This window comes from Candoia aspera, chromosome 2, assembly GCF_035149785.1.
Source record: "Candoia aspera isolate rCanAsp1 chromosome 2, rCanAsp1.hap2, whole genome shotgun sequence".
Taxonomy (NCBI): Eukaryota; Metazoa; Chordata; class Lepidosauria; order Squamata; family Boidae; genus Candoia; species Candoia aspera.
Window position 1 is genome coordinate 53,069,468 of NC_086154.1, and position 24,526 is coordinate 53,093,993.

At 38.9% G+C, this 24,526-nt stretch overlaps 1 protein-coding gene across 1 annotated transcript; it reads left to right on the forward strand.

The window, feature by feature from the left end:
* Positions 1-5,863: 5,863 nt before the first annotated feature.
* Positions 5,864-23,752, forward strand: RAB43 (RAB43, member RAS oncogene family). Its single transcript, XM_063291826.1, has 3 exons — positions 5,864-6,168; positions 12,178-12,361; positions 13,251-23,752. The coding sequence occupies exons 1-3, from the start codon at positions 5,959-5,961 to the stop codon at positions 13,499-13,501; spliced, it is 645 nt and encodes a 214-aa protein (XP_063147896.1). The 5' UTR covers positions 5,864-5,958; the 3' UTR covers positions 13,502-23,752.
* The last annotated feature ends 774 nt before the right edge of the window (positions 23,753-24,526 follow it).

A 24,526-nucleotide genomic window follows, 5' to 3' on the forward strand; every position in this document is an offset into this window, starting at 1 on the left:
CATACAATATAAAACTCACAATACTGTATAATGCAATTTAAAACAATGCCATATGGCAATGCATCTGGAAAAGTCATACAAGTTCTGACATACCAATCACCTGTAGAAAATATAATAAAGAAAACAGTGTCTTAAATAATTGGGACTGGAAAATCTTTAAAGATTTAAATAACTGCTGTTGCCCTTCTCTTCTCACTTAACTATGTAGTCATGCTGTCAGACCTCAACTGTGTTCTTAACAGAGGCTATGCACTACTTAAGGAGGTATGTACGATTTTCTCACTGGATCAAAATAACTGCTGAGGCTGAAAAAGATGAAAAATGCCTCTTTCCCCTGACAGGTGTCTTTATTAAAGGATATAGTACTAAAGGTTGTAGAAAATTAAAGAGAGCAGGTGTGCCAATAAGATATGACCTGGAGATTGTACTATCAGATATACGATCCATATAAGTAAAGGTAAAGGTTTCCCTTGACATTAAGTCCAGTCGTGTCTGACTCTAGGGGGCGGTGCTCATCTCCATTTCAAAGCCAAAGAGCTGGCGTTTGTCCAAAGACACTTCCTCTGTGGTCATGTGGCCAGCATGGCTACACGGAACGCCGTTACCTGCCCGCCGAAGCGGTACCTATTAATCTACTCACATTTGCATGTTTTCGAACTGCTAGGTTGGCAGGAGCTGGGACTAGCAACGGGAGCTCACCCCGTCATGCGGATTCCAACTGCTGACCTTCCGATTGGCAAGCTCAGCAGCTCAGCGGTTTAACCTGCAGCGCCACCGCGTCCCCACTACAATCCATATAGGGACCAATTTACTATGTTTAACTTATGCAAGAGGCAAGAGACTTCATAAAAACCAAAGCACAGGAAAAAATCCAAAATTTTAAATAGGAAAAGTTCCCGGTGCTTTCAAAAGGTGTTGGAAAAGATGGAGGGTGAAAGCCTTAGGACACTTACAGTGTCAAACAAGAAACAGTAAGACAAGATATCTCAATCAAGAATGTCAATAAAATGGGAAATATGACAAGGAAAGGAAAATAAGGTATGTTTTCAGAAGATCACAGAAATCACAGGAAATGTCCCGCTACATAAGCATAATGAATCATGGAAGAGATCTGATATAGGTAAATAAGATTAAGGAAAGACAGAAATATTATATTGAATTCTTTTACAAACCAGTTTATAGAATGGCAGAAACATTTAAACAATGATAAAATATTTAGAAGGAAATTACGTCTACTAGAAAATCAGGCATGATAGGAAATAGACTAATTGCCAAATAGGAAAGCATCACAAACAGATGAAATACCCAGCGAACTGTCAAAAGCTGCAAGGGAAGAGACAGTAAAATGCTAACAGCTTTGTGATGAAACAAAAATGTGTGGCCTAGAGAGATTGGTATGTAATTCAGTCAGAAGTACCTACAGGTAGATATAATGATCCCAAAATAACAAAGCATGCATTGTGATGTCAAAATACAGGGTTCACCCTTTCATACTTATATTATGACATCACTTACAAGTATGTAAGGGGCAGTATCTGCATCACAATGCACATTGGGAGAATCACAATGCCCCTCTTGCCACATCCTGTATGATACCTATACTGAAGAAATGGAGATTCAATAAATGCACAAATGGCTAAAAGGCTGAACTAATTTCTCACACAAGCAAAATTTTGTTTAAGATTTTAAATTTTAAAAAATATATTTGATAAGAGAAATGATAAATGAACCGACAGGCAGAGGGACACAAGATCAGATAGCTAATATTAAATAAATAATGTAGAGAGCAAGAAAACACAAGAAAGAAGTTTATATTTGCTTCATTGACTACAGCAAGGCCTTTGACTATGTAGATCATGCAAGAATATGGAACATATTAAGGCTAACAGCTGTGGCAGAACTCCTGCATTGTTCTGAAGAATATTTAGAATGAGCAAGTAGCTGTTGTATGATCCGAATTTGGAGAAACAGTGGTTCATAATAGGAAGGAAGGAACACAAGTATTGTCTCTTCAATCTGTTTAGTTTATAAGCAATACACTATAAGAATGGTGCGAATGGAAGAGATGGACACTAGAATCAAAACTGAAGCTCAAAGCAGGTCTGAGAGATTTGCAGACAATCCCACTTTGTAGGCCATAGGTAAAGACTTAGGAGACCTCATTATGAAAATAAAAATTGAAATTAAAAAATGAAAATGGGCTAAATATTAAAAATACAAAAATTATGTCACACTTTGTGAATTTACAGTTGACAATGAAGAAGTGATGGTAGTAAATAGTTTTGTTTTCTTGGGCTCAGGAGCAGATAAACATGCAAGATATGCTGAAGAATAAAGACAAGATTAATCAGAAGAAAGAAGGCACTGACAAACTTAGGCAAAGCTTAAGACTTAGAAGAAGAACAGCATTTCAATTACCAAAAAAATCAGAAGAGATAAAGCAATGGACTTTCCTGTTAAAGCAATGGCTGTAAAACCTGGGCACTAAGAAAGAGGGAGAGATAGAATGCTTTCAAATTTGGAGATGGCTATTAGGAATACCATAGATAGCAAAGAAGAAAAAAATCAGTCAGCCCCAAATAAAGACTGACTGCTCCCTTGAGGCAATGATCAGCAAGCAGAAACTCACATCCTTTGGGTATGTAATGCAGGCAGATGATTGATGAGTAAAAACTATGCTTGGCAAGGCTTAGGAAAATAAAGGAAGGCAACAGACTACACTGCTTGGGAGGAGGATCTTGTTAGCTGGATTACAGAATACTTCACTTACTAGTACAATACTTTACAAGCCCATCAAATGTTATGATGACGTCACAGAAAGGTATATAGATCTAGTGCTTTACCTGAAGAGATAAAACTAATGATATACTGATTTTCAACAGTGTTTTTCAACCCAAATAAAAATCCATTTAAATGTAATTTTTTTTCTCTTATAATTTAAAACCTTTTTAAAGTATAGGATAAAAGCACTCAATATTTGAAAATGAAATACTTCAGGAAATACGGGCATTTTTTCTGCATATTCCCCAGAAAGTGGCAAACTCTACATATATGAAAAATAAAGGCAAAGTTAATCAGCACTTTGTGATATGTAGCAGCAATACAAAAGTCACAATATTCTCTCAGATACTCTTTAGTGGTCAAAAAGATATTGGCTATTACCTCAAAATCCCAGTACCCATTCCCATTTCCCTTCAGTACTTAGAATTTTAGAATGCTAAATAGCCCTCAATCCATATTTTAAATGCACAGAGGGGGTGGACTATATTTTACCCCCCCCCCATTTCTGACTTTCCTTTGGAGTTGGCCATATATTATTAAGATCCCAATTCTATGGAGGGTCGTCATCCCATTCAACTATACGATCACATACTTATTACAAATCATGCTAATTGAACTGTCAAAGGTTGAGAGAGCAGGCCAAAGCCCATTGTTTTTCTTATGTCCATTTTCCAAAGCTTGAAGAGAGTTTATACATAATAATCATATATACATAACATACAATTCAACTATTTATTGACAATGTGCATAAATTGAATGATGTGCATGGGACTGGCATAATTATATGGGCATATCAATTGTACATGCACTGAATGGAATGTGTGAATGTATTTATTAATGTCTACTGCTATTCTTTATGTTTACTTTTAGAGTTAACCACAGAACATTTGTCATAAACAATAGTGGCAAATGTTCACATCAGGGAAAACTGGAGTTTTGTTTTGACTTGATCAATAGTGATTAATGCAAAGAGTAATTCTATAAGGGATGACAAGAAAGAATACATCTAACTTTCCATTCCACTACATCAAGATTGGCAACCACAGATGTTCTTCTTGCTAAGTAATCTATTCTGGATTAGGTTTAGATATCATCATTTTATAAGGAAATGTAAGGTAATTTCCAGCACAATTTACTGCATAGCAGTATCAGTATTTTTCCCTTTCATTGATAAACTTGCTTTGGCTAGGCATTGTTTCTGAAATGAGTGTTTTAATCAAGTTTGAAGATCACGTGACCAGCCATGGTTATGGTATCGGGCCACGCATTATGGCTACTGTATTTGAACCACAAAATCCAAACTACTACTAGAGCTATCCAAGACAGGGCCGCAACTAGGGAGGCAAGCAGGGCATGTGCCCCGGGCACCGTGCTGGGGGGGGCACCAAAATGAGCACAGGGGGGCACCAAAATGGGTGTGGAATCCATGATTGCCCTGGGTAACACAGACCCTAGTTGCGGCCCTGATCCAAGAGATAAAGAAAACTCCTGCTGCTTTCTAGTGGTGGTCCAGATTTTTGCAGCTCAAACATAGCCATACCACACGTATATGTAAACACTCAGATACACAGACACACACACATGATGGTTCTCCAACTAAGATGAAAAAGGGTGCATCCCATTTCACTCAAACAAGGAGAGACTGAATTAATCACACCTCAGGAAACAACAGCAGCATAAAAATAGGGGTAGAGATCTTGCAAGACTGCCAAGGGCTCCCTCTGTGACAGAAAGAACAGCTGAGCATCTTATGTGAGCCATAGGCAAAAGACACATCCTGTAATAAAGTTACATTACAGAAGAAACCACCACCAGACTTTTACAAAGGTAGAGCCTAATCTCAGAAACTTTACAGCACTTGGTATTGTCAACAAACATGCAAAGGACTAGCCCAAGTCCCTCATTACATCTTTGGAAACAAACATACTTGTAAATAAGATTATTTAAAAGTGTCAGCCTTAGGCCCACAACTAGGGTCTGTGTCACCCAGGGCAAGCATGGATTCCGTGCCCATTTTTGCGCCCCCCCAGCGCTCATTTTGGCGCCCCCCCAGCACAGCGCCAGGGGCACATGACCCACTTGCCCCCCCTAGTTGCAGCCCTGGCTTTAGTGAGGGACAGCCATATGGAGAAACACAGATATTACGACGTTTTCCCACTGTGTGTAATTTATGGTGCTGAAACAAATTTTGCCTCAAGAATTAACTCAATAAACTGATTCTGGAAAATTTTCTTCCTTCAGACCTGGCCACATCTTCCTCCTGTCTGTCTTGTGGGGTGCTACCCTTTGTTTCAGTTTTGAGAATTTCTGAAAACTAATAAGCAAATGCATTGAGTATTACTGTATTTCCTACACCCAGAGAGATAACTTATATAAAGCAGGTGCTAGTTATTTATTACAAATGGCTATGTGAATGTAATAATTAGTTGCAGGGTTGCATTTTTCTTCACTTCAGCCAACAACGTTTTCTGCTGCAGGGAGCTCATCCAGACTATTAGAACTTATTTCATCATCAGTTTTTACACACGTTGGACTGGCCACCCTCACTGTGACTTCTACACAGATAGTCTTGCCACACCCTAAAGACTAATACATTTAGCTTCGCCTCTAAGGAACCCAATGTTTTGTTTCTTTCGGCTATTCTTCTGGCAACTGTTACTGTTGAGAAAACCAAGGGGCAATATGTAAGTCATTGCACGTAAAACACCCATTGCCTCTAATTCTGGGGAACTTAGTGCTCAAGAGTCAAGGGTAGTGGTGCACTGCATACACCACGCATGTGACGGGGTTTCTCTAGACGCATACGCCCCCTTCCTGTTCCAAGGGACCAGAGAGCTACCATGACACGGAAATGTGGCTACCGTGCGACCTCAACACCTAGCTAAAAGAAAGGCTTTCCTCCTCCTTGCCCGCGAAGCAAGTTGCGCCCGCGGGCCCTCCCACTAAGCGCGACGAGGGGCGGCTCCGCACTTTTGCCTCGCCCTCCACGCCTGGTGCGTGCAAGAGGAAGGACGCTGGCTCCCGCCGCGCATGCCCACTGCCCCGGCCTAGCAGGGGAAGGCGGGCGGGGAAGGATGCTGAGGCGGGCGCTGCGGCGGGCAGACGGGAGCGAGGGGGCCTGCGGCGGGCTGAGCGCTAGGCCGGGCGCTGGGCAGCCGTGGGAGCAGCGCCGCGGTCATGCCCGGCTCCCCGTCGGCGCCGCCCGGGCCGGACCCGGAGGAACACTACGACTTCCTCTTCAAGCTGGTGCTGATCGGCGACGCCAGCGTGGGCAAGACATGCCTGGTGCAGCGCTTCAAGACCGGGGCCTTCTCTGAGCGCCAGGGCAACACCATCGGCGTGGACTTCACCATGAAGAGCCTGGAGATCCAGGGCAAGCGGGTCAAGGTGGGCAGCGGGGGACGAGGGAGGGAGGGAGGCGCCTCGCGGCAACCCCGTCCTTTTTCCCTTCGCGGCACGAGCCGGGCAGGTAACAGGTGTGCGAACAGAACAACAGCTGTGGTCGGGGGAGAAGAAGCTGGCATGGCAACGCCCCTTTCCCCGGAGACCGAAGGGCGGCCAAGATCTACCAGTCGATCGGTTGACATCCCTGGCGGAGCCGTGAATTCATCACAAACACAGGATTTGCCGAGGAGTTTGCGCTTATTGCAGCTCAGTTACCTCGATATAACTTTTTAAAAAATTAAAAGAAAAGGTAAATTTGCCTCCCACCCAGAGTTCAGAAGGTAACAATATCAGATACTGCACAGCCCCTGTGGAAATGACTGCCTTTCTGGAGGTGCTTATGAATGTTTGAAAAGCCTCTGAGCTTCTCGCAGGACCTCAGTTGTGATATTTCAGGCCTATTAAAACTCCCCACAGGAGGTTATATGTAATGTTTGAAAATAATATGACATTAGGAATTCTCTTGTAATTGGGCTATGTTAGTATGTAGCTCATGAACTTGGTTTGGAGCCTGTTTGTGTATGATAGAGTCCACGTCACTTATCTGATGATAAGTATAAAGCTTACAACAAACTTCAAGGCAAAGTCCTTTACTTACTTAGGAGATGGCTACACTGAACTGTTTAAGATTCCGTTGGTATCATGCAGAAATTAGGCTGTAACCCCTGTGTGAGTAGTTTTGTCATGTCATAGTCCGTAACTCATGTGAATGTTTGTGTGCTAAAGCAAAGATGGGCAATCTGGTTTAAATATGATTCCAGCTCTGTGGCGCACTGTAAAATTAACTGGGGGTGGGCAGGTTTTTTGTAATGCTTTAAATCAGGCTAATACATTAGAATAAAGGTTCTCAATAAATACTGATATATAGGGAAAGGGAGAGAGGAGGGAGGGAGAGATGAAGAGAGATAAAGATAAATAAATATAGTAAACATCTAGATCTGTATAAACTAAATATACCCCCTTCACTATTAAGGGTAGATTTCATAAAAATGCCCACATTTCAGGGAAGTATTACCATTTGCATTCAGTACAATAAACAGTTTTATTATATATAACATAAATGCCTTTAATGTACATTTAATTTTAAAATAATTGTCATGCTTTGTAATCTGGATCAATGACATCTCATGGATGTCAATAATGGGGAAAAACTTAGATGTCACAATAGGATTTTGTAGGGTGATCTGCAAAAGTGATTTGGATTGTGCTGAATAGATTTAGGATTTTAATCGACTTTAACAGACACATTGTGCAACTGCTTTATTATGTGACACAGCATACCAAAGAGGGTTATAAACCTGTTCAAAGTACTGGGAAAGTAAATAGAATGCTTTTCCAGACCTTGTTTTTGAAAGTAACAAAGAAATTTTCCAAAGACAACGTGTGCAATACGTCACAATTAGTTATTGCTAAACTGCAGGTTATTCATGGTAGGTTAAATTTATTTTATTTGTTTAAATTATTTTATTTAAATAATTTGTTATTTATATCCATACAGCAGTTGGTTAATTTTCTTTGATTCCAGTCCCAATGTTGTAATGAGATACACAAATGTTAAACTTATATTTAAAAGAAAGTAGCTATTAAATATACTTATTTAATATCAATATAATTAAAGAATCAGAGTTGAAAAGGGCTACCTAAGCCATTGAATCCAATCCTTACTCTGCACAGGAATCCAAATTGAAATATCTATGACATGTGCTGGTCCAGCTTCTGCTTGAATACGTATTTTGAAGGAAAGTTCACCATCTTTTGGAATTCTGATTTTGAACTGCTATTTTTTTCCCTAGTATTCAACCAGAATCTGCTTTTGTGTAATTTAAAACCATTATTTTTTGTACTACCCTTTGGGATGATAGAAAGCAGGTCTTGGCCTACATGTGTATGACATCCTTTCAGGTACTTGAAAAGTGTTATCTCCCCCCTCAGTCTTCTCTTGACAAGCCTAAACAGTACCACTTCCCTTAATAGAATTAGTTTCTAGTTCTTGCTCCCTTCTCTTACCCACTTCCAATTTTTCTAAATTCTATATAAAATAGAATTCAGAATATGACCCAGAGGTTATGCCAGGAGTGTACACCCAGAACATCCCAGCAGGTTCAGATGTTGGTGATTATGAATTGGCAAGAAGGGATTACAGGTAGTCCTCACTTAGCAATCACAATTGGAACCTGCAACTCTGTCGCTAAGCAAAACATCACATGACCACGAAGGACTTGCAACATAACTTCCCATTCAGTTGTTAAGCGAGTCACCACAGATCATTAAATAAGACATCAAGTGACCATAACTTGCAATTTTACTGCCGGCTTCTTGTGAAGTATGCAAATAGCAATCATTTGACCATTGGACACTGCGATGGTCATAAATGCCCACCAATTGTGAAGTGCCTGAATGTCATCACATGACTGCAGGGATGCTGTGATGGTCATAAATGTGAGGACTGCTTGTAAAGTTACTTTTTCATTGTCTTCATATGAATGGTCGCTAAACAGGGCAATCATTAAGCAAGGTCTGTATACAGACTTGGAAATACCTTGGTCCTGAACATCTGAAATAAGTGTTCATTGTTACTTGATTTATTTGGACCTCACCAGTTATCTTGGGTTTTTGTCAGGAAGCTGAGGAAATGTGGGAAGGGCCCTTCCAGAAAATCTCTAAACTGCTCTTCAAACTTTTGGTTTAGGAACTTAATGCAGTAGTGAGATAGTTTGTGACTTCTATAGAAGCAGCTTCTAAGAGGAAAGTAAATCGGACTGCCCCCCGTATGGAATTTACATCACCTCTTGAACTGCAGCTCTTTTAATGCTGCTTTTGAGAATTGGTTTCAAAGCAAAATGATTTGCATTCAGCCACAAAACTGATATATCAATATTTGCGCACAAATCCCTTTTACTAATGCTAAATATCGAGAGAGAAAATTCCATTCTATCAACTTGCATTGTTTGTTCTACATTGTGCATTTGCCTTTATCTAAGTTAATATGCGTATTGATACTAGGATAGTTAGCAAGGAGATTGAACTAATTAATCTTTTCATATTTACTGTTGCAACATAAGAATAGACTTTGTCCAGATTTAAAGATTAGCTTGCACAGCATATTAAGAAATACAAATCATAGTGCAAGACTATGTTTCAAAGATGCATAATTTCAAATATGGTATGTGCACCTGATTTCATATGTAAGTAATACAAGTTTGCAATGTGATTTTTGCAATGAAAACTACTAAATAAAACAGCAGTTATATTTTATTTCACTATTTTGAAACTTCGGAGTACAGAAAGAACTGTCCACATGTTTGCTTGTAAGGTTTGGAACAAGCTGGATTCTTAAGTTTTTCAAAAGTTGGCACCGCTTACTAGCTAGAGGATAGTACTTCATTTTTACCTGAATAATATATTGCAATTTGAGTAAGAAAATCCTGATTAAAAATTCTTCCTTGAAGGAAGATATCAGGAAGACATATCTATGTACAGGTAGTCCTCACTTACCGACTGCCTCATTCAGCGACCGTTTGAAGTTATGACTGTGCTGAAAAAGTAGGTTTATGACTGGTCCTCAAACCTGCAGCCGTCACAACATCCTGCAGCACTTGATCACAATTTGTGACCATCATAGATGGCATCTAACAAGCAGAGTCAATGGAGAAGCCGGCAGGAAGTCTCACGTTGTGGTCACATGATGTCACACTTAGCAATCCACAGTGATTCACTTAATGACCACAGCAGAACTGACATAAGTCAGGTATAGTCACGTGACATTTCACTTAACAACCATGTTGCTTAGCGACGGAGTTGCTGGTCCCAATTGCAGTTGGAAGGTGAGGACTACCTGTGCTCATTATTCATAATTACATGGGTTAGTAGGAGGTCAAGTAAGACTTTGAATGTAGCTAGTTATCAATGTGTACATTTGACACTTATTGTTTTATAATTTCTATAAACCATTCTAGAGGTTCTAGATATTATACAGTTAAGATTACAATACAATACAAATAATGCAATAAAATACAAATAAGCCAATATCACTAGTGGTGAAGATCTTACAGGTAGTCCTCAATTAATGGCCACAATTGGGGCTGGAATCTTGGTTGTTGAGCGAAGCTGTCATTAAGTGAGATGGCATGTTACTGCTTCACTCAACGACCATAATAACACTCCCAGTTGCAGTTGTTAAGCAATCTCATGGATCGTTAAGCAGACGGAGTCCCAGATAAGGAGCGTGGGATGCCTCTGGGGGGTGGGAGAGATGCTGGGAGGTCTGGTGCAGGCCGCGCGTGAGTGTCTCTCCGCTCAGGGGCTGAGGATCCTGCTTGGATCTCAGCTCCCGCTCGTCTCTGGGGGCTGTTTAAAGAGCTCCCTGCCAAAGGATTCCTGCTCCGTGCAAGCAGACATGAAAGGTTTAGCTAAATCCTTTGTGCCTGCTTGCACAGAGCAGGAATCTCGAAGGATTTCATCGACCCTCCAGAGGCACCCTGTGCTCCTTACCTTACCACACTGCCTGTCTGCTTGGGGGCTGAGAATCCTTCGGCAGGGAGCTCTTTAAACAAGAGCGAAGTGGGAGCCAAGATCCAAGCAGGATTCTCAGCCCCTGAGTGGAGAGGCAGTGTGTAAGGTAAGGAGCGCAGGGTGCCTCCGAGGGTGTGTGTGTGTGTGTGAGAAATCCTTTGAGATTCCTACTCCATGCAAGCAGGCACAAGGACTTAGCTAAACCTTTCATGCCTGCTTGCACAGACCAGTATTCCTTCAGCAGGGAGCTCTTTAAACAGCCCCCAGAGATGAGAGGGAGCCGAGATCCAAGCAGGATTCTCAGCCCCTGAGCGGAGAGGCAGTGCATAAGGTAAGGAGCACGAGGTGCCTCTGGGGGGCGTGAGTGAAATCCTTCAAGATTCCTGCTCTGTGCAAGCAGGCATGAAGAACTGAGAGGTACTCCTTTTGGCAGGCAGTAGCTTGTAACCTTCCCTGCTGGCTTCCCCATTGACTTCTTTGGGAAGCCAACAGAGAAGATTGCAGATGGCTATCACTTGATGGCAGGGCACTTGGCGACCAGTCATAAGTGCGAGCAGGTTTTGGAGCACCCAGATTGTGATCATGTGACTGCAGGGGGGTGGTGCGATGTTTTATGATGGTTGGAAGTGCTTTACAGGCCGTAAAGCACCCTTTCCAAGGCCGCCATAACTTGTACTACCTGTATTTCTGCTGTTAATCTTGATTCCTATTCTATTTCAATACAATCTGCATTTTCAAAACATTTCACTCATTTCATACAAACACAGACAGGATTTCCTAATGCTAGTCCTAAAGTAGACCATACAAAAATCTAATGCAATACTTTTATTTCAGTGATAACTTATTCATGGCTTGAGGTTAGGTATCTATCAGGTCTGTGCAACACCTTGGATTTGAAGGCAAAACAGTGCTTCGGAGCTTGTGGGGTGCACACAACACTGCCAACTCCTAAACAACTCCTTGCATCACAATTATAATTGCTCACTCTAACTTCTTCCTGCCACTGTGGTAACCAGTAATGTCAAAGAGCCATGGCTGCTTATCTACCATTGCCCTCTTGAACTTGCTGCCGCCTCTCCCTGGCCAAATTCATTCATTCATTCATTCATTCCTCAAATTTATGTAGCCACCCATCTCATGAAAAAGTGACTCTGGGTGGCGTACCTTGCCAGTCCCCTGAGGCCCCCAGGCCTGATGGCATAACCAGGTTTTGAAGGACATCTGGAAAATCAACACACTTGGCTGTGGCTACCCAGTGATAATGTGTTGTAATTCAATTGGGTGTGGAATTATTTTGTGCTCTCATAGATACCTGAATTCAAAGCATAACTATTTTACATGCCTTCAATCAATATGCATAAGAAAGGGTCACCTGATAAGTACAACCAGCAACTTTTGATTGAAGAACTGACAGGCTTGCTTCTTTTTTATTTCCTTTAGTTACAGATCTGGGACACAGCTGGTCAAGAAAGGTTTCGGACCATAACCCAGAGTTACTACAGAAGCGCCAATGGAGCTATTCTAGCCTATGACATTAGCAAGAGAGGCTCTTTCCAGTCCATTCCTCGCTGGATCGAGGATGTGAGGAAGTATGCAGGCTCCAACATAGTACAGTTGCTAATTGGTGAGTGTGGAAAAATCTATTTGGTAAGCCAGAAATAAAAAGAATTGTGCCTATGCATAATCAGTCAATAGCAGCTTGCGCAAAGGCATTTCTTTATTTCCAGAAATAAAATAATTTCTCCCTCATTTCAGAGTGTATTGAATTACTGCCTAGTCATTAGCAAAGCAGGGAAATTTTTGCCTTCAAATCTGTTGGGATCTGGTTCATGTTTATGCCATGCTGTAAATTTCCCACAGAGTATATAGGCGTTGAATAGCATGCATGATATTTGCATTCAGATGATTCAGAATGAAATAGTCTTGGCTCTTGGCCAAGATATATTAAATAAACTTTGAACAGTTTCATCTGTTAGGTATCTGTGTCCCTTCTGTTCAGGTTTCTGATCTAATGGCTGGCAGAAAGTGAACAAATACCATATAGAGATTCATTGTCATTAGTTCCAGTGATAATTAAATACGAAGTAAGTAATGTGATCCTGTTAATACAGGAATGCCTAGGCTGGAAGGGATATAAAACTCATTTCACGAAATTGAATTATTATGTTGAAATGCATGCTTTGTCAGCATCAAGGTGGGATAGAATTCTAAATCTGGTATCCAGAAGATTAACGTTACACTTTCCAGTGGCTCAGATTTCTTTATCCTTTCTCCACAGATATTTTGTCAGCTTCCACTGTTACCTTTTTTTTTCTCATCTCCAAGGTAACAGTGGTATCTCATCTCTAGGCTGGTTATTTGCATCACTTTTGGGGTCCTGCTGCTCTTCAAGCACAGCGTTATCTATCCCTGCTGTTGTCTTTTTCTGTAGACCTTCCAAACTGAACATTTTCCCTAACCTTCAGAATAACATTTTAAAAATTAATCTTATCAACAATTCCATTTTCTCCTAGGAAACAAGTCTGACCTAAGTGACCTTCGGGAGGTTCAACTAGAGGAGGCTCAGACTCTGGCTGAACACTATGAGATCATCTGTGCCATAGAGACTTCCGCAAAGGACTCCAGCAATGTAGAGGAAGCTTTTGTGAAAATGGCAACAGAGCTAATGATGAGACATGGAGGTCCTGTGTTCAGTGAGCAAAACACAGACAGCATCAAACTTGACAGCAAGGATGTTGTAGAAGGGTGGGGGTGTGGCTGCTGATAATATAATTTCTCTAATTGTTACTGGAATTTAGGGGATGCCTTCCCTTCTTTCTCCTTTGCTCTGGGTCTCTTCTATACAGACACTTTGCACAAGCCTAGTGTTTTTGTGGGTTAAGACATTAACATTTGCAGCATGTTTTTAAAATATGAAGGAACGTTCTTGTATAGATCTGAAAGTGCGGCAGTCATTCTGTAGCAATTTCTACTAGATTTTTTTCGAGGAACTAGTGCAATTTGGCAGTAAGTTGCACAGAATGAAGCTACTAAAATATCTTCATATAAAATGGTCTGAGTACAAAACTGCTATTTTACTGTTCACTGACACCTCCAAAAGGGACCTTATCAACTTGGACAACATTAAATGCTTTTATGGCAGCCAAGTTTTCAGACTGCCTCTTTAAACTCTCCACATTCCAGAAAAAAGAATTTAAAATTACATGGGGCGACGAAACACTTCGTAGCAGTGTTTCAAGTATGAAATAACAGATTTTCTGCATAGGAGAAAGCAACTCATTTAAAATGAGGAACCTCATAAATTATGAAATTATGTTTTCCTGGATACTAATGTTGCTGGTGCAAACCATTTAAAACAAGTATTTTTCTCTTGTTTTTTTCAGATAGAGAAAGCAGTAGGTGCAGGACTGAGCATTTGTATAATGCATAGGTGTTTGTTTTGTTTTGTTTCATATTCACCTCAGAAGACTTGATCCTGAACACATTTCACTGGATGGTAGTTCTACAGGTTTCAGTGGAACTTTCTTGGAAGTAAATGCCTTTGAAAATGTATAGGGCTTACTTTAAATAGGCTGAAAATTATAAGTTAAAATAGATGTAGTTTATTTTGCACAGTTGTTATAGTCTCCTTAGTTAATACTGTAGATTGCTGATTCTCATCTTTATTAATTTCATTATGGTCAGCATTCTTCAGAGATCATTTGAATACTTTTCCTTTCAATCTTAGCCTCTTCTTTCATTGCTGCAGAGCATCTTACAAATTATCCCATCTAGAGGATTTTTTTTTTCATTTTTAGGTATTTTCAGCAATTACAGAATTGGCTGTTCTTGAACTTTCTCTGGTCAGTGGTATTAAGAAGCTGTTTGTTGATAGGTATATGCTAAATGTTGAATTATGTATAGGAGATTATTGGTCATTTTCCTAAATTGACCACTCATGGTATGGAGTTCTAAAAATCATACAATTGCTTTGTCAGATAGTGGCTCAGGAATTCTCATTATAAGGCACATTTGCTGATTTATAAGACACTTCTTTTATATAATAGGCCCTGTGCTTCCAACTGCTCCCTTCTTACCCATTCCTTCTGCCCCTGATTTCCTCCATTATGCTACAAACAATCTTCAAATTAGCTTCACACTATATTTTTCAGGACCAATCAACACTAGATATAAAAAGTCTGCACCTATTAGTCAAAAACTGCTGAACTATTTCTACTTAGTTAATTTAAGATAACTATCCTTGTTTACATTGGGCTAAATTTAGGCCAGTGGTTAAGAAGTGCAGATATTAGTAACAGTTGCCTTTTTTTAGCACCTTAAACTGGGAAATGAAGAGTGAGTATAATGACTGCAAGTCTTCCAAGTCACCTTTTCAGTGTCCAGCATATGGTATTTCTAAAGAACCCCATGCCCCTGTCCCAGAATCAAAGGCCACGTTTTAAAATGAAATCCTTGCAGTCAGTCATCTCAAAACGGGTTAGGCATGATGGTACTACTATGATCATGAATACCTCCCTGGATACCCATAGGCTTTCTGTCCTGTCTGATTTTTTTTTAAGATTTCTTATTTTTAAAAGATTAAATGTGAAACTGGCATAATATGCGCTCAAAATTATGAATATACCCAATGAATTTGTCTACACTATTTTAGGAAAATACATGGCATTTTATTATTGGAAGGAAATTTATGAGTTCAGTTAGCAGAGATTAAGATAAGGCTAGTATCAGAGATAGTTTTTGTAGAATATCAGTATGAAAAAGTTAAAACATTTGAACCTGTTTTAATTTTTGCAGTATAAAGTGTCTGTCTGTATAATTTAGCTTACTACTCCAATTTTGACTCCAATGATTATCATGATGAATGTTTTTATTGTAATTTCAGAATAGTAGCTTTAAAGTTGAATATTCTACAAGGTGTAGACAAGAAAGGGGCCTTAATTTCAGTTAGATGTAGTTTTACAATTATGTTTACATAGAAAAGAGAGATGCCTGAGAGATGCTGCTTCTAAATACTATCTTGTACCATTTCTTCAGGTTTACTGTATCCAGCCTTTGATTCCTAAGCAGTAACTAACAGAAAACTCTAGTGATTACTAATAGAACATCGGCATTAAACAGAAATGTTTGACTGTGTACTGTGAATCCAATACTATAAGCATTACTATTATATAATTTCATTTTACTTCAGCTGAGTCCATGACAATGAAGGAACGAAGTGAAATTGAATAGAGACTGAGCATGTTTAATTGAACCAAGGCCAGGTCCTAAATTGATGTCTCTATATAGCAGCTTTTACATCAGGCATCAATACACTTTTCAGGCCATGGGCAACCCCTTTCCAAAATGCTGAAGTTTGGGCAAAATCCTGCACAAGATTCCAAAATCTTAGATTTTGGCAACTTTAAAAAAAAATGTTTTTTTTAAATTGGGTTTCAGAGGTGACATTTAGGGATTTGGTGGGTGCTATCTTTTAATCATTTCTGTATGAGTGAGGGCTGTTTAAGAATAGTCACTGCCATCTCTTATGCATATGGAGAAGGGCAAGATCGATTTTCCAGGAGTTCTTTTAATCTCCATGGAAGTTAGATGAGAGAGTATTACCCAACACAGTAAATAAAACCAAGTTAAAGGGAAAAGAACTAGATCACCTCCATTTCCATTTGGATATGTTTATTAAAGCACCAGCAAAAAGAAGTTTATTTTAAATCATCAGTTTCTCTTAAAAAACATGCAGCATAAATTAGGCATCAGTCATCATTTGCATTCTTAAGAATGGTTTTTCCAGAACAGGGAAGTCTGTGGGGTTTCAGCAGAGCAAGATCGTAGGAAGGTATAAAAAAGAATCCACAAAACATACATACGTACATATTTCAGTGAAAACCAAAGAGGGAAATTCAAACTGACCAATCAATATCTGTGATGACATAACCATATGTTCATTAGGTGAATCCTGCATTTACTACATTTACTAGTCAGACACCCAGGGGGAAGGAAGTCAGCCTTGGATGGATAATAATGGACATTTTGGTATAGAAATGGTTAGGCATGTTCTTTCTTCAGAAACTTGCTGTGGCAGAAAGGGAGAAAAGCCCTGCTTGCCAGGGGCTGCAGAGATCTCTGCCTGTCAGTGATCTAAAGAATTGATGCTACGATATATTCAGGCCAATCTGATGTAATGGTGTGCCAATAATTATTTTTTTAAAAAGAGGATCCTGTGAATGGGAACATTGTGGGGATTTTTTGTTATATTATTTATATAAATACGTTCGAGTGTTATGTGAGCAGGCTCCTTTCAAACTGTTTTTACAGGATTATGGTTTGATAATCATTCCAAAAAGTAAGTGAGGGCGTGCATTTGTTTCAGAATTAACTTGCTTCCTCATATTGCTAATACACATCTTAGCAGCTAAGATTCTTTAGTATGTTATATTGTGATGTATACTGTTTGTTTATTCCCAGATTAGAAAAGATCTTTGCTCAAATTGATTCTTACGAGCTGTAAAGTTCAGTGCTGCATAGCATTGACATTGCTACCAGTTTAGGTCTTTCTCCGTACCTACTGTACTTCAGTAAGTATTATACAGAGACTAGCTTTTGCTGCAATTATGTATTGCAAAGACAAGAAACGTAAAGACCAGATTTTAGAGAACGTTACAAATCTCACATATTACCTATACTGAGTTTCAGGTAAAAGTTCAAACTGGTTAGAGAATAGTACAAGATAATCTATGTCACTGTAGACTTCTCTGTATTTTCAGGATTTTTGTGAAAAAGGTAGTAACGATACTGCTATTGTGAATTCCAATTAAAAGGTATGGTTAATCTGCTGGGCCCCACTTTATATCAAGAGCTGAATATGATGCCCTTCCAAGTGGTGGGGTTATACATATGGATTTATTGCAAGCTTCTCCTGAGAAAGGTAGAAGGAAAAAGACAATCACCCTCATGCAAAGACAAATAAGAACTTCTGTTTAAGTAGTCTACAGTGTAATAGCTTTGAGGGTCTCTTCAGTGGAAGTACTGAAGAATGAACCTGTGTGAGCTAGTCTCTTGGGCATAAATTTTAAAGGGGGAAATTGTCAAAACACGTAGGGACCCCATTATCAGTAGAAAGAATTCAGCAACATTGGTTTCCTTTAGTCTTTCTAATAGAACTGAAGTATTGCATAGGAAATCTGTTTGGAAAAGAGTCATATTTCAAGTGGATCTTTTCAGTAAAATATAAAAATAGCTGCTATCATAAGGGATGGGAGACATTTGTTTACTTGCAGCAGAAACATGAATTTCTGTCCATTATTCTTCCCTTTGAGACTCAGGGCTCTTCACAGCACCCTTAAGTGCAGAAGTGTTGTGATCACTTATTGACTGTTCCAGTAATGCTGGAACAGTCATCTCATTGTTTTGTCATGTGGCTAAATAGTATAGCAAAGCAAAGAGAATTGGCCTTCTATGAGGCAGATGACCTGTAGAATTAGTCGCGTTTATAAAGATTCATTATTTTGCCTAAATCTGTTTTTTTTTAAAAAATACTGTAACATAATTGCAAACTAGAGTAACACAGTTGTCTGTCATGACATTACTAGATGCCACATATTTACATTCCAAATACACACACACTGTGGATTTATATTTATCTGGGTTTGTCTAGCACAGAAATGACATCCAGGTATCAGGTACATCAAATGAAGCACGTGAAACGTGCCAGATTCAGTTTGAGATACTAAATGCCTGATGGTTTTACTGAAAACCATTCTCAGACTTTTAAGCATTTCAGATGGACTACTTTTCTTACACTGATAGCAAATTTTATGGTCTATTTTCTGCATAAAACACTTTGTTGCAGGGGAATATGCCATAGAAATACCTCTGTAATTGATAGTACTACACATGTATCTTGCCATTTAGAACAGACTGCTTTTTGTGACAGTTTAAAAAAATAAAGTACATTAAATTGTCTCTAAAATTGGTTCAATTTCTTCCAAAATAATACCTTTGAAGTCTTATGATAGAAATGTGCAGATCTATGCAAATGTGCATAAATATTTGTAATCTGTTTCATAACAGAATACTAGCGAAATTCTTTAACCGAACTGCTCAAAGAATTGAAAATTACTTAGTTTGTACCAGATTGTTCCAGACTTAAAATGTTACGTATAATTAGTGCTTACATTTTCTATATACTATGATTGATTGGCAAATCATGTGCCATCCAGTTGGTGTTGACTCTTTGTGACCACATAGATAGACCTCCTCCATGATGATCTGTCTCCAAACTGGCCTTTCAGGACTTCAAAAGCTGCACCTTTTGCTAAGTCAATCCACCTTGCTGTCCATCTTCTTTTTCCTTTCACCTTTACCAGCATTATGGACTTCTCAAGAGAGCTCAATTTTTGCCTAATGTGCCCCCAAAATGATAAATTAAGCCTGGTCATTTCTGCCTCTAGTGAGAACTCCGGATTAATTTGTTCTATGATCCATTTCTTTCTTTTCTTAACTATCCATGTTTTCTCCAACCCCAATATTCAAAAGTGTCAATACTCTTTCTACCCTGCTTCTTCAGAGTCCAAATTTTACTTCCACAGAGCATCACAGGGGAAAACATTTCCTGCAAGATTCTGTTCTTTGTAGGTATAGACATGTAAAGCATCTGAACATCTTTTCCAAAGTCTCCATTGCTACCCTACCAAGTTTTGGTCTGTGGGATATTTCTTAACTGCTGCTTCCTTTACTCTTGACAGTCAATCCTAAAAGGCAGAAGCTATCCACCACTTCATTATCTTCATTGTCAGTTTTAGCACTGGTTGCTATAGCTGTTGTCAATAGTTTGGCCTCCATTATATTTTATCTTATTCCCATTTCTTTCACTGTGCTCCTTGACTTTCATTACTCGAGCTTGCAGATCATTTACATTTTCATCTATCACAGAAGTGTCATCAGCATAGCGCAGGTTTTGGAGGTTTCTTCCTCCAATTTTAAAACCACATTCATTTTAAAATCCAACCTACCTCATAAATTAAACATGCTAGGCTTTATGAATAAAGAGAAAGTAGACAGCCTTGTGTTATTCCTTTGCCAATACAGAGTCAGTCTGTTTCACCATATTCTGTCTGGACTGTGGCTTCCCATCCTGTGTATAGGTTTTTTATGAGGGCAATGAGATATATTCTGGGATTCCCGTTTTTCTAATGCATTTCATAGCTTAACATGGTTGACACAAGTAAGGGCCTTTTTATAATCGGTGAAACACATGTTTATTACTTTTTGGTATTCCTTAGCTTTTTCAACTTCCAGCTTCAGTATCTTTACAGACATCTTTGTAACACTACTTCTCATCTCTTTGAATGGTTCTCTGAAATTCTTCATTAAGTTTGTTCCTGAGATCTTTTTCTTGGCTTTGGCTTCTCTTCCTTTTTGGCAATTTCCACCATGCAGTCTGACACCCAGGTAGCTTTCCTCTGTTTCTTGGTATTTTGTAGACTACGTAAGCAATAAGGAAATCATTGGGTTGGCAGAAACTGGTAAGTCATTCTTCTGCTTCATTTCAGTTTCCTAGGCCATACAGCACAACTACATTTTCCTCTTTACTATTTGCAACTTTGGCATTCCAGTTTTCAGCCATAACCAACATACTGTGCTTCCATGTTCGGTCAATTCCACATTGAACTAATTCTGTGTTTGCATTTTTGAATGTTCTCTTCCTCCATGGAAGCAATCAGATGTCCCGAAGGCTTTGATCAATTCTGTCAAACACCATTAAACAGTACTTCTAAAAGATCCTCAGCTCTTCCTCAGTTGTATGTTAAGTGCCATCCAATCTGAGGGGCCCATTGTTCAGCGCTGTATCATCCTATTGTTTATCCATATGGTTTCCTTGGTAAAATACAGGAGTGGCTTACCATTGCTTTCTCTTGTGCATTGTGAAATTATGCTTTCGCTCTTGGCACTAAAGTGATCATCCACCTCCAGCATCTTCCTATATCACTGCTGCCCAGTATAGGTGCCTGCTTGCTTTAGCTGGACAGCTGGGTGACCTTCGTGCCTTGAATGACCCCGCTGGGAGTATCTCTTCTTGGCATGTACCCCCAATATCCTTTGCTCATCCCTCCTGGGAATATTTCACCACCACCACGAGGCCACATAGTAGAACTTCAAGAAGTTCTATATATTACAGAAAATATAAACTTACTCTCAGTTGAATTGCTTATAGGATGACATCTAGACTTTGCATTATAGCAAAGAAGATAGAATTAACAAGTATTGGTTTGTTTTGCTCTTTGTGTGATAGTAAGTATTCATAAAAATATTAGGATTCCAAACTGAATTTTTAAAAAAAGATGGTTGCATTCTGAATTCATGCTTTAATACTGAATTTACAAAGTTTATTTTAATTCATAGTCTATGCAAAAATGTTAAAATCTGAAATATGTATTTCATTTGGCCCCTTCCCTTTGTGCTTTACAAAGTATCTGGGATTGGGAAATGTCAGAAGTACATAAGCACATGTGTCTAGCTATGTTTGCAACATCACCACTATAACATTAAAGGAGAGTATCAGATGGCATAGCAGATGACTTAATCTACATACAGCCAATTGTGCAATCTCAGTACAAGTTTTTACATTACATATAAGCATATAGAGCAGAAGAGGCTTTGCACACCTCTCTTTGCACATCTGTAAAATGTTGGGAGAAGTTGTGTGCTTCTCATGGAGCAAGGAAGCAGAACTGCCTTGACTTATCCCCAATTCCCCTTTTCTAATGTGCAACACCTCTTCAAAGTTCTCTTTGATCAAGATCAAAATTGTAAATATAGTCAGATTAGGCACCAGTTTCTCTGAATTCCTTTTTTTTTTAAATTGACCAACAGCAGAATTTATGTCTGCCTTCCCTTCAACCTCCCTGCTCCATCCTTAAATTTTCTTACTATAGTTAATAATAATACACAGCTATTATAATGGCACTGTTCTGTGCATTGATTCCTAGCTTACATAATCATGGAGGTGACATCATCCTTTTTTCTGAGTCTCAGACTCGGTATCAGTCCCTTTTAAATCAGTTGACTTCTTTGTGAATATAACAAAAGTAAGAATATAACTGCCTCCCTCATGGTGCTGAAATCCTAAATTCCAATCTGTATAGCTAGGATGGACATTTACAGGGTGTCATAAATACCGAGACTATCTGGAATAATTATGGTTACATAAAATGCTTATTAGATCATAAGTTATCTGCTTTTATTGTATTTTAGAAAATAAAGTGCATGAGTAATTCACAGGCATGCTTTTAATGTATTGATTATAGTGAATGGCTGTACTAAAAATTTAACATGGGATTTTCAGGTATTTGAATTGTGATCAACAAAGTGTAGAAAAGATCCTCCCATTTCTTCCCAAAAAATGTTTGAGGGATCTCAGGTTTTTGACTTCTGCCTATTTTTTCAAGTTCCCAAATCATTAGCTTTCTTGTCTCAGTTAATAAACAGTCATCACCTGAGGATAACCCCTGTCCTAAATTCCATAAATTAGATTTGTATGCTGGATCAAACCTTCTTTCACAGATTTATGTGTTGGAATCAGGAGCTACGTGGAGGATTCATGACCAAATGTGCATCTTCGTGTTGATGAATGTTTCAAGCTGATAACCGATGTTGCAATGCAGATAAGATACATACCTCCATCTGCTCTCAGACATCAGTGCACTCTCTGTCTCTGGACTGGTTATAGGGCATGTAGGCTGTTGGCATTTTTTATCTGGCCTACATTGTGTGTCTAAACAAAAATGTAAGAACTCAGACATTCAAAATTGTGATCTGTGGAGAAATTTGGTGAGCTTTATTTTAAATAGAGGGTAATTGTGCCTTAGAAGGGGCTCTGCCTAAAAATGAATGGCCAGATGTAAAATATACCTTTTTTGCATACCTACACACACAAGCCAGAGTTTAACAAAGATTGGACAAATTATTTGCAATTGATTGCTTTCTGCTATGATCAATAGGATTAAGGTAGAAGTTCCTTAAGATTGGCATTATGTGTGTTTAAAATATGAGAGCCAGTACTGGTGTGACTAGGGTAACCCAAATAGCATCCTTAGTTCACTTTACATATCCTGGCTAATATGGCTTCTAATACTCTCAGAACCAATGATTGATAAAAGGGAGGAAGAAAGCAACTGAGTTACCCTATCTTGCCATCTGTCTGCTCTGAAATAGTCTTCCTTTCTCAATTGCTTTCTCGCTATTGAGAAAAGATTTGGAGACATGTTGATGTTAGTTATTTCACTAAGAATAAGATTCCAGCATTTGTGCGTGCATTATCACCCCACTGCTTTTAAGCATGGGTATACGGATGGTAGAATCTGTAGAAGGGTATAATAGTACAGATGCAGGTATTTCAGCGTGGGTTGTAACGGTAGAGGTTTGTAACTGTAAATACGGCATTGGCTGAAACCTGATAGAGGATCTGCACTGTTTTTTGAAGTGGAGGTGTTTTTTTAGAGAAATATTTTCATGATACGTGCTGACAAAGGTTTGTCATATGCTCTGTGCAGTAATAGTGCCTAACTAACTGGTATAGCCTGACTTTTAAAATCTCTTGTCCTGGGGACAGGCAGCTTTTCTACTAGCTGGTTCATACACTTAGTAAGATAAAGCACCAATTCATATTGAATTCACTTCATTTCCAAAGGATATACAAGTCTGAAGAATTCTGATGTTACTGAATTGTTCTCCATTTTTTGAAAAACGGTTTTATTGCTTGTAATAAGGCTTCCGGGGACAGACATAGAGACCCGTCTAGCTTGTTTTCCCTTACATAGTGTTTACCGGAAGAGGTGAAAAGCATGATAAAAAGGGAACAAAGTATCAATGTTGACATTTTACTGGCACCTATTTATGGATTTATTAAAAAAAAAGTTTATTTTTAAAAACTATGAAATTACTTTTTTTTTTGGTAAATTTTAGCAAAGTCTGTAGCAAATACATTGTACTGTGTATAATTAAAATGAGCATTTGGCTATTACACTGTGTTTCTTAATTAACCACCATCACGGGTTATTTAGTTCAGTCAGTAAAGCAAATAAATAATTGAAATTAAAAGAATTATATGAATTCCATCCCCCCAAAAAACTGTCCATTGGGGAAGAGGATGGATCTAGCCATCACCACAGTCATAAATACCTTCATCACTTCCCTGCTGATTGCAGCAATAATTACTGGGTTCACACATTATACTGAACCAGGGATCGACAATTTTTGAATAGCTGAGATCTGCACTTAATATTTAATAATTTGGAGGGAGACAGAAGCCACAGTTGGCAGAGTAAGTTTTGTACAGCACAAATGCATGGGAGCATTTTCCTTTTTTAACAGTAGTAACGCTATTTTCAGCAGTAAAGGAACCAGAAGTCAAGAAATACACCCTGGACTATCACTTGGTAGAGTAGCAATGAAGGCCTTGGAAAAGCTGTTCAGATGCCATGATACCTACAAAAATCAATCATGCATGCAGTGGTTTTCCTTGTGACATTCTATGGACACAAGAGTAGGACTTTGAAGGAGAAGGATAGAAAGAAGATTGACATTTTTGAAATTTGGTGTTGGAGAAGACTCCTGAGAATCCCATGGATAGCCAAGAAAACAAATCAACCCAGAGATCTCATTTGAGGCACAATGACTAGGCTCAAATTATCACAGTTTAGACACATTATGCAAAGACCCAGCTCTCCGGAGAAGTCTATAATGCGGGGAAGGGAAGAGAAAAAGGATGGCCAGCAATAAGGTGACTGGACTCAGT

Bases quoted from the DNA above. Each gene is read 5' to 3' on its own strand.
- RAB43 (XM_063291826.1), top strand. From the start codon at position 5,959: ATGCCCGGCTCCCCGTCGGCGCCGCCCGGGCCGGACCCGGAGGAACAC. The intron at 6,169-12,177 runs GTGGGCAGCGGG...TATTTCCTTTAG, and splicing joins TCCAGGGCAAGCGGGTCAAG to TTACAGATCTGGGACACAGC. The intron at 12,362-13,250 runs GTGAGTGTGGAA...ATTTTCTCCTAG, and splicing joins CATAGTACAGTTGCTAATTG to GAAACAAGTCTGACCTAAGT.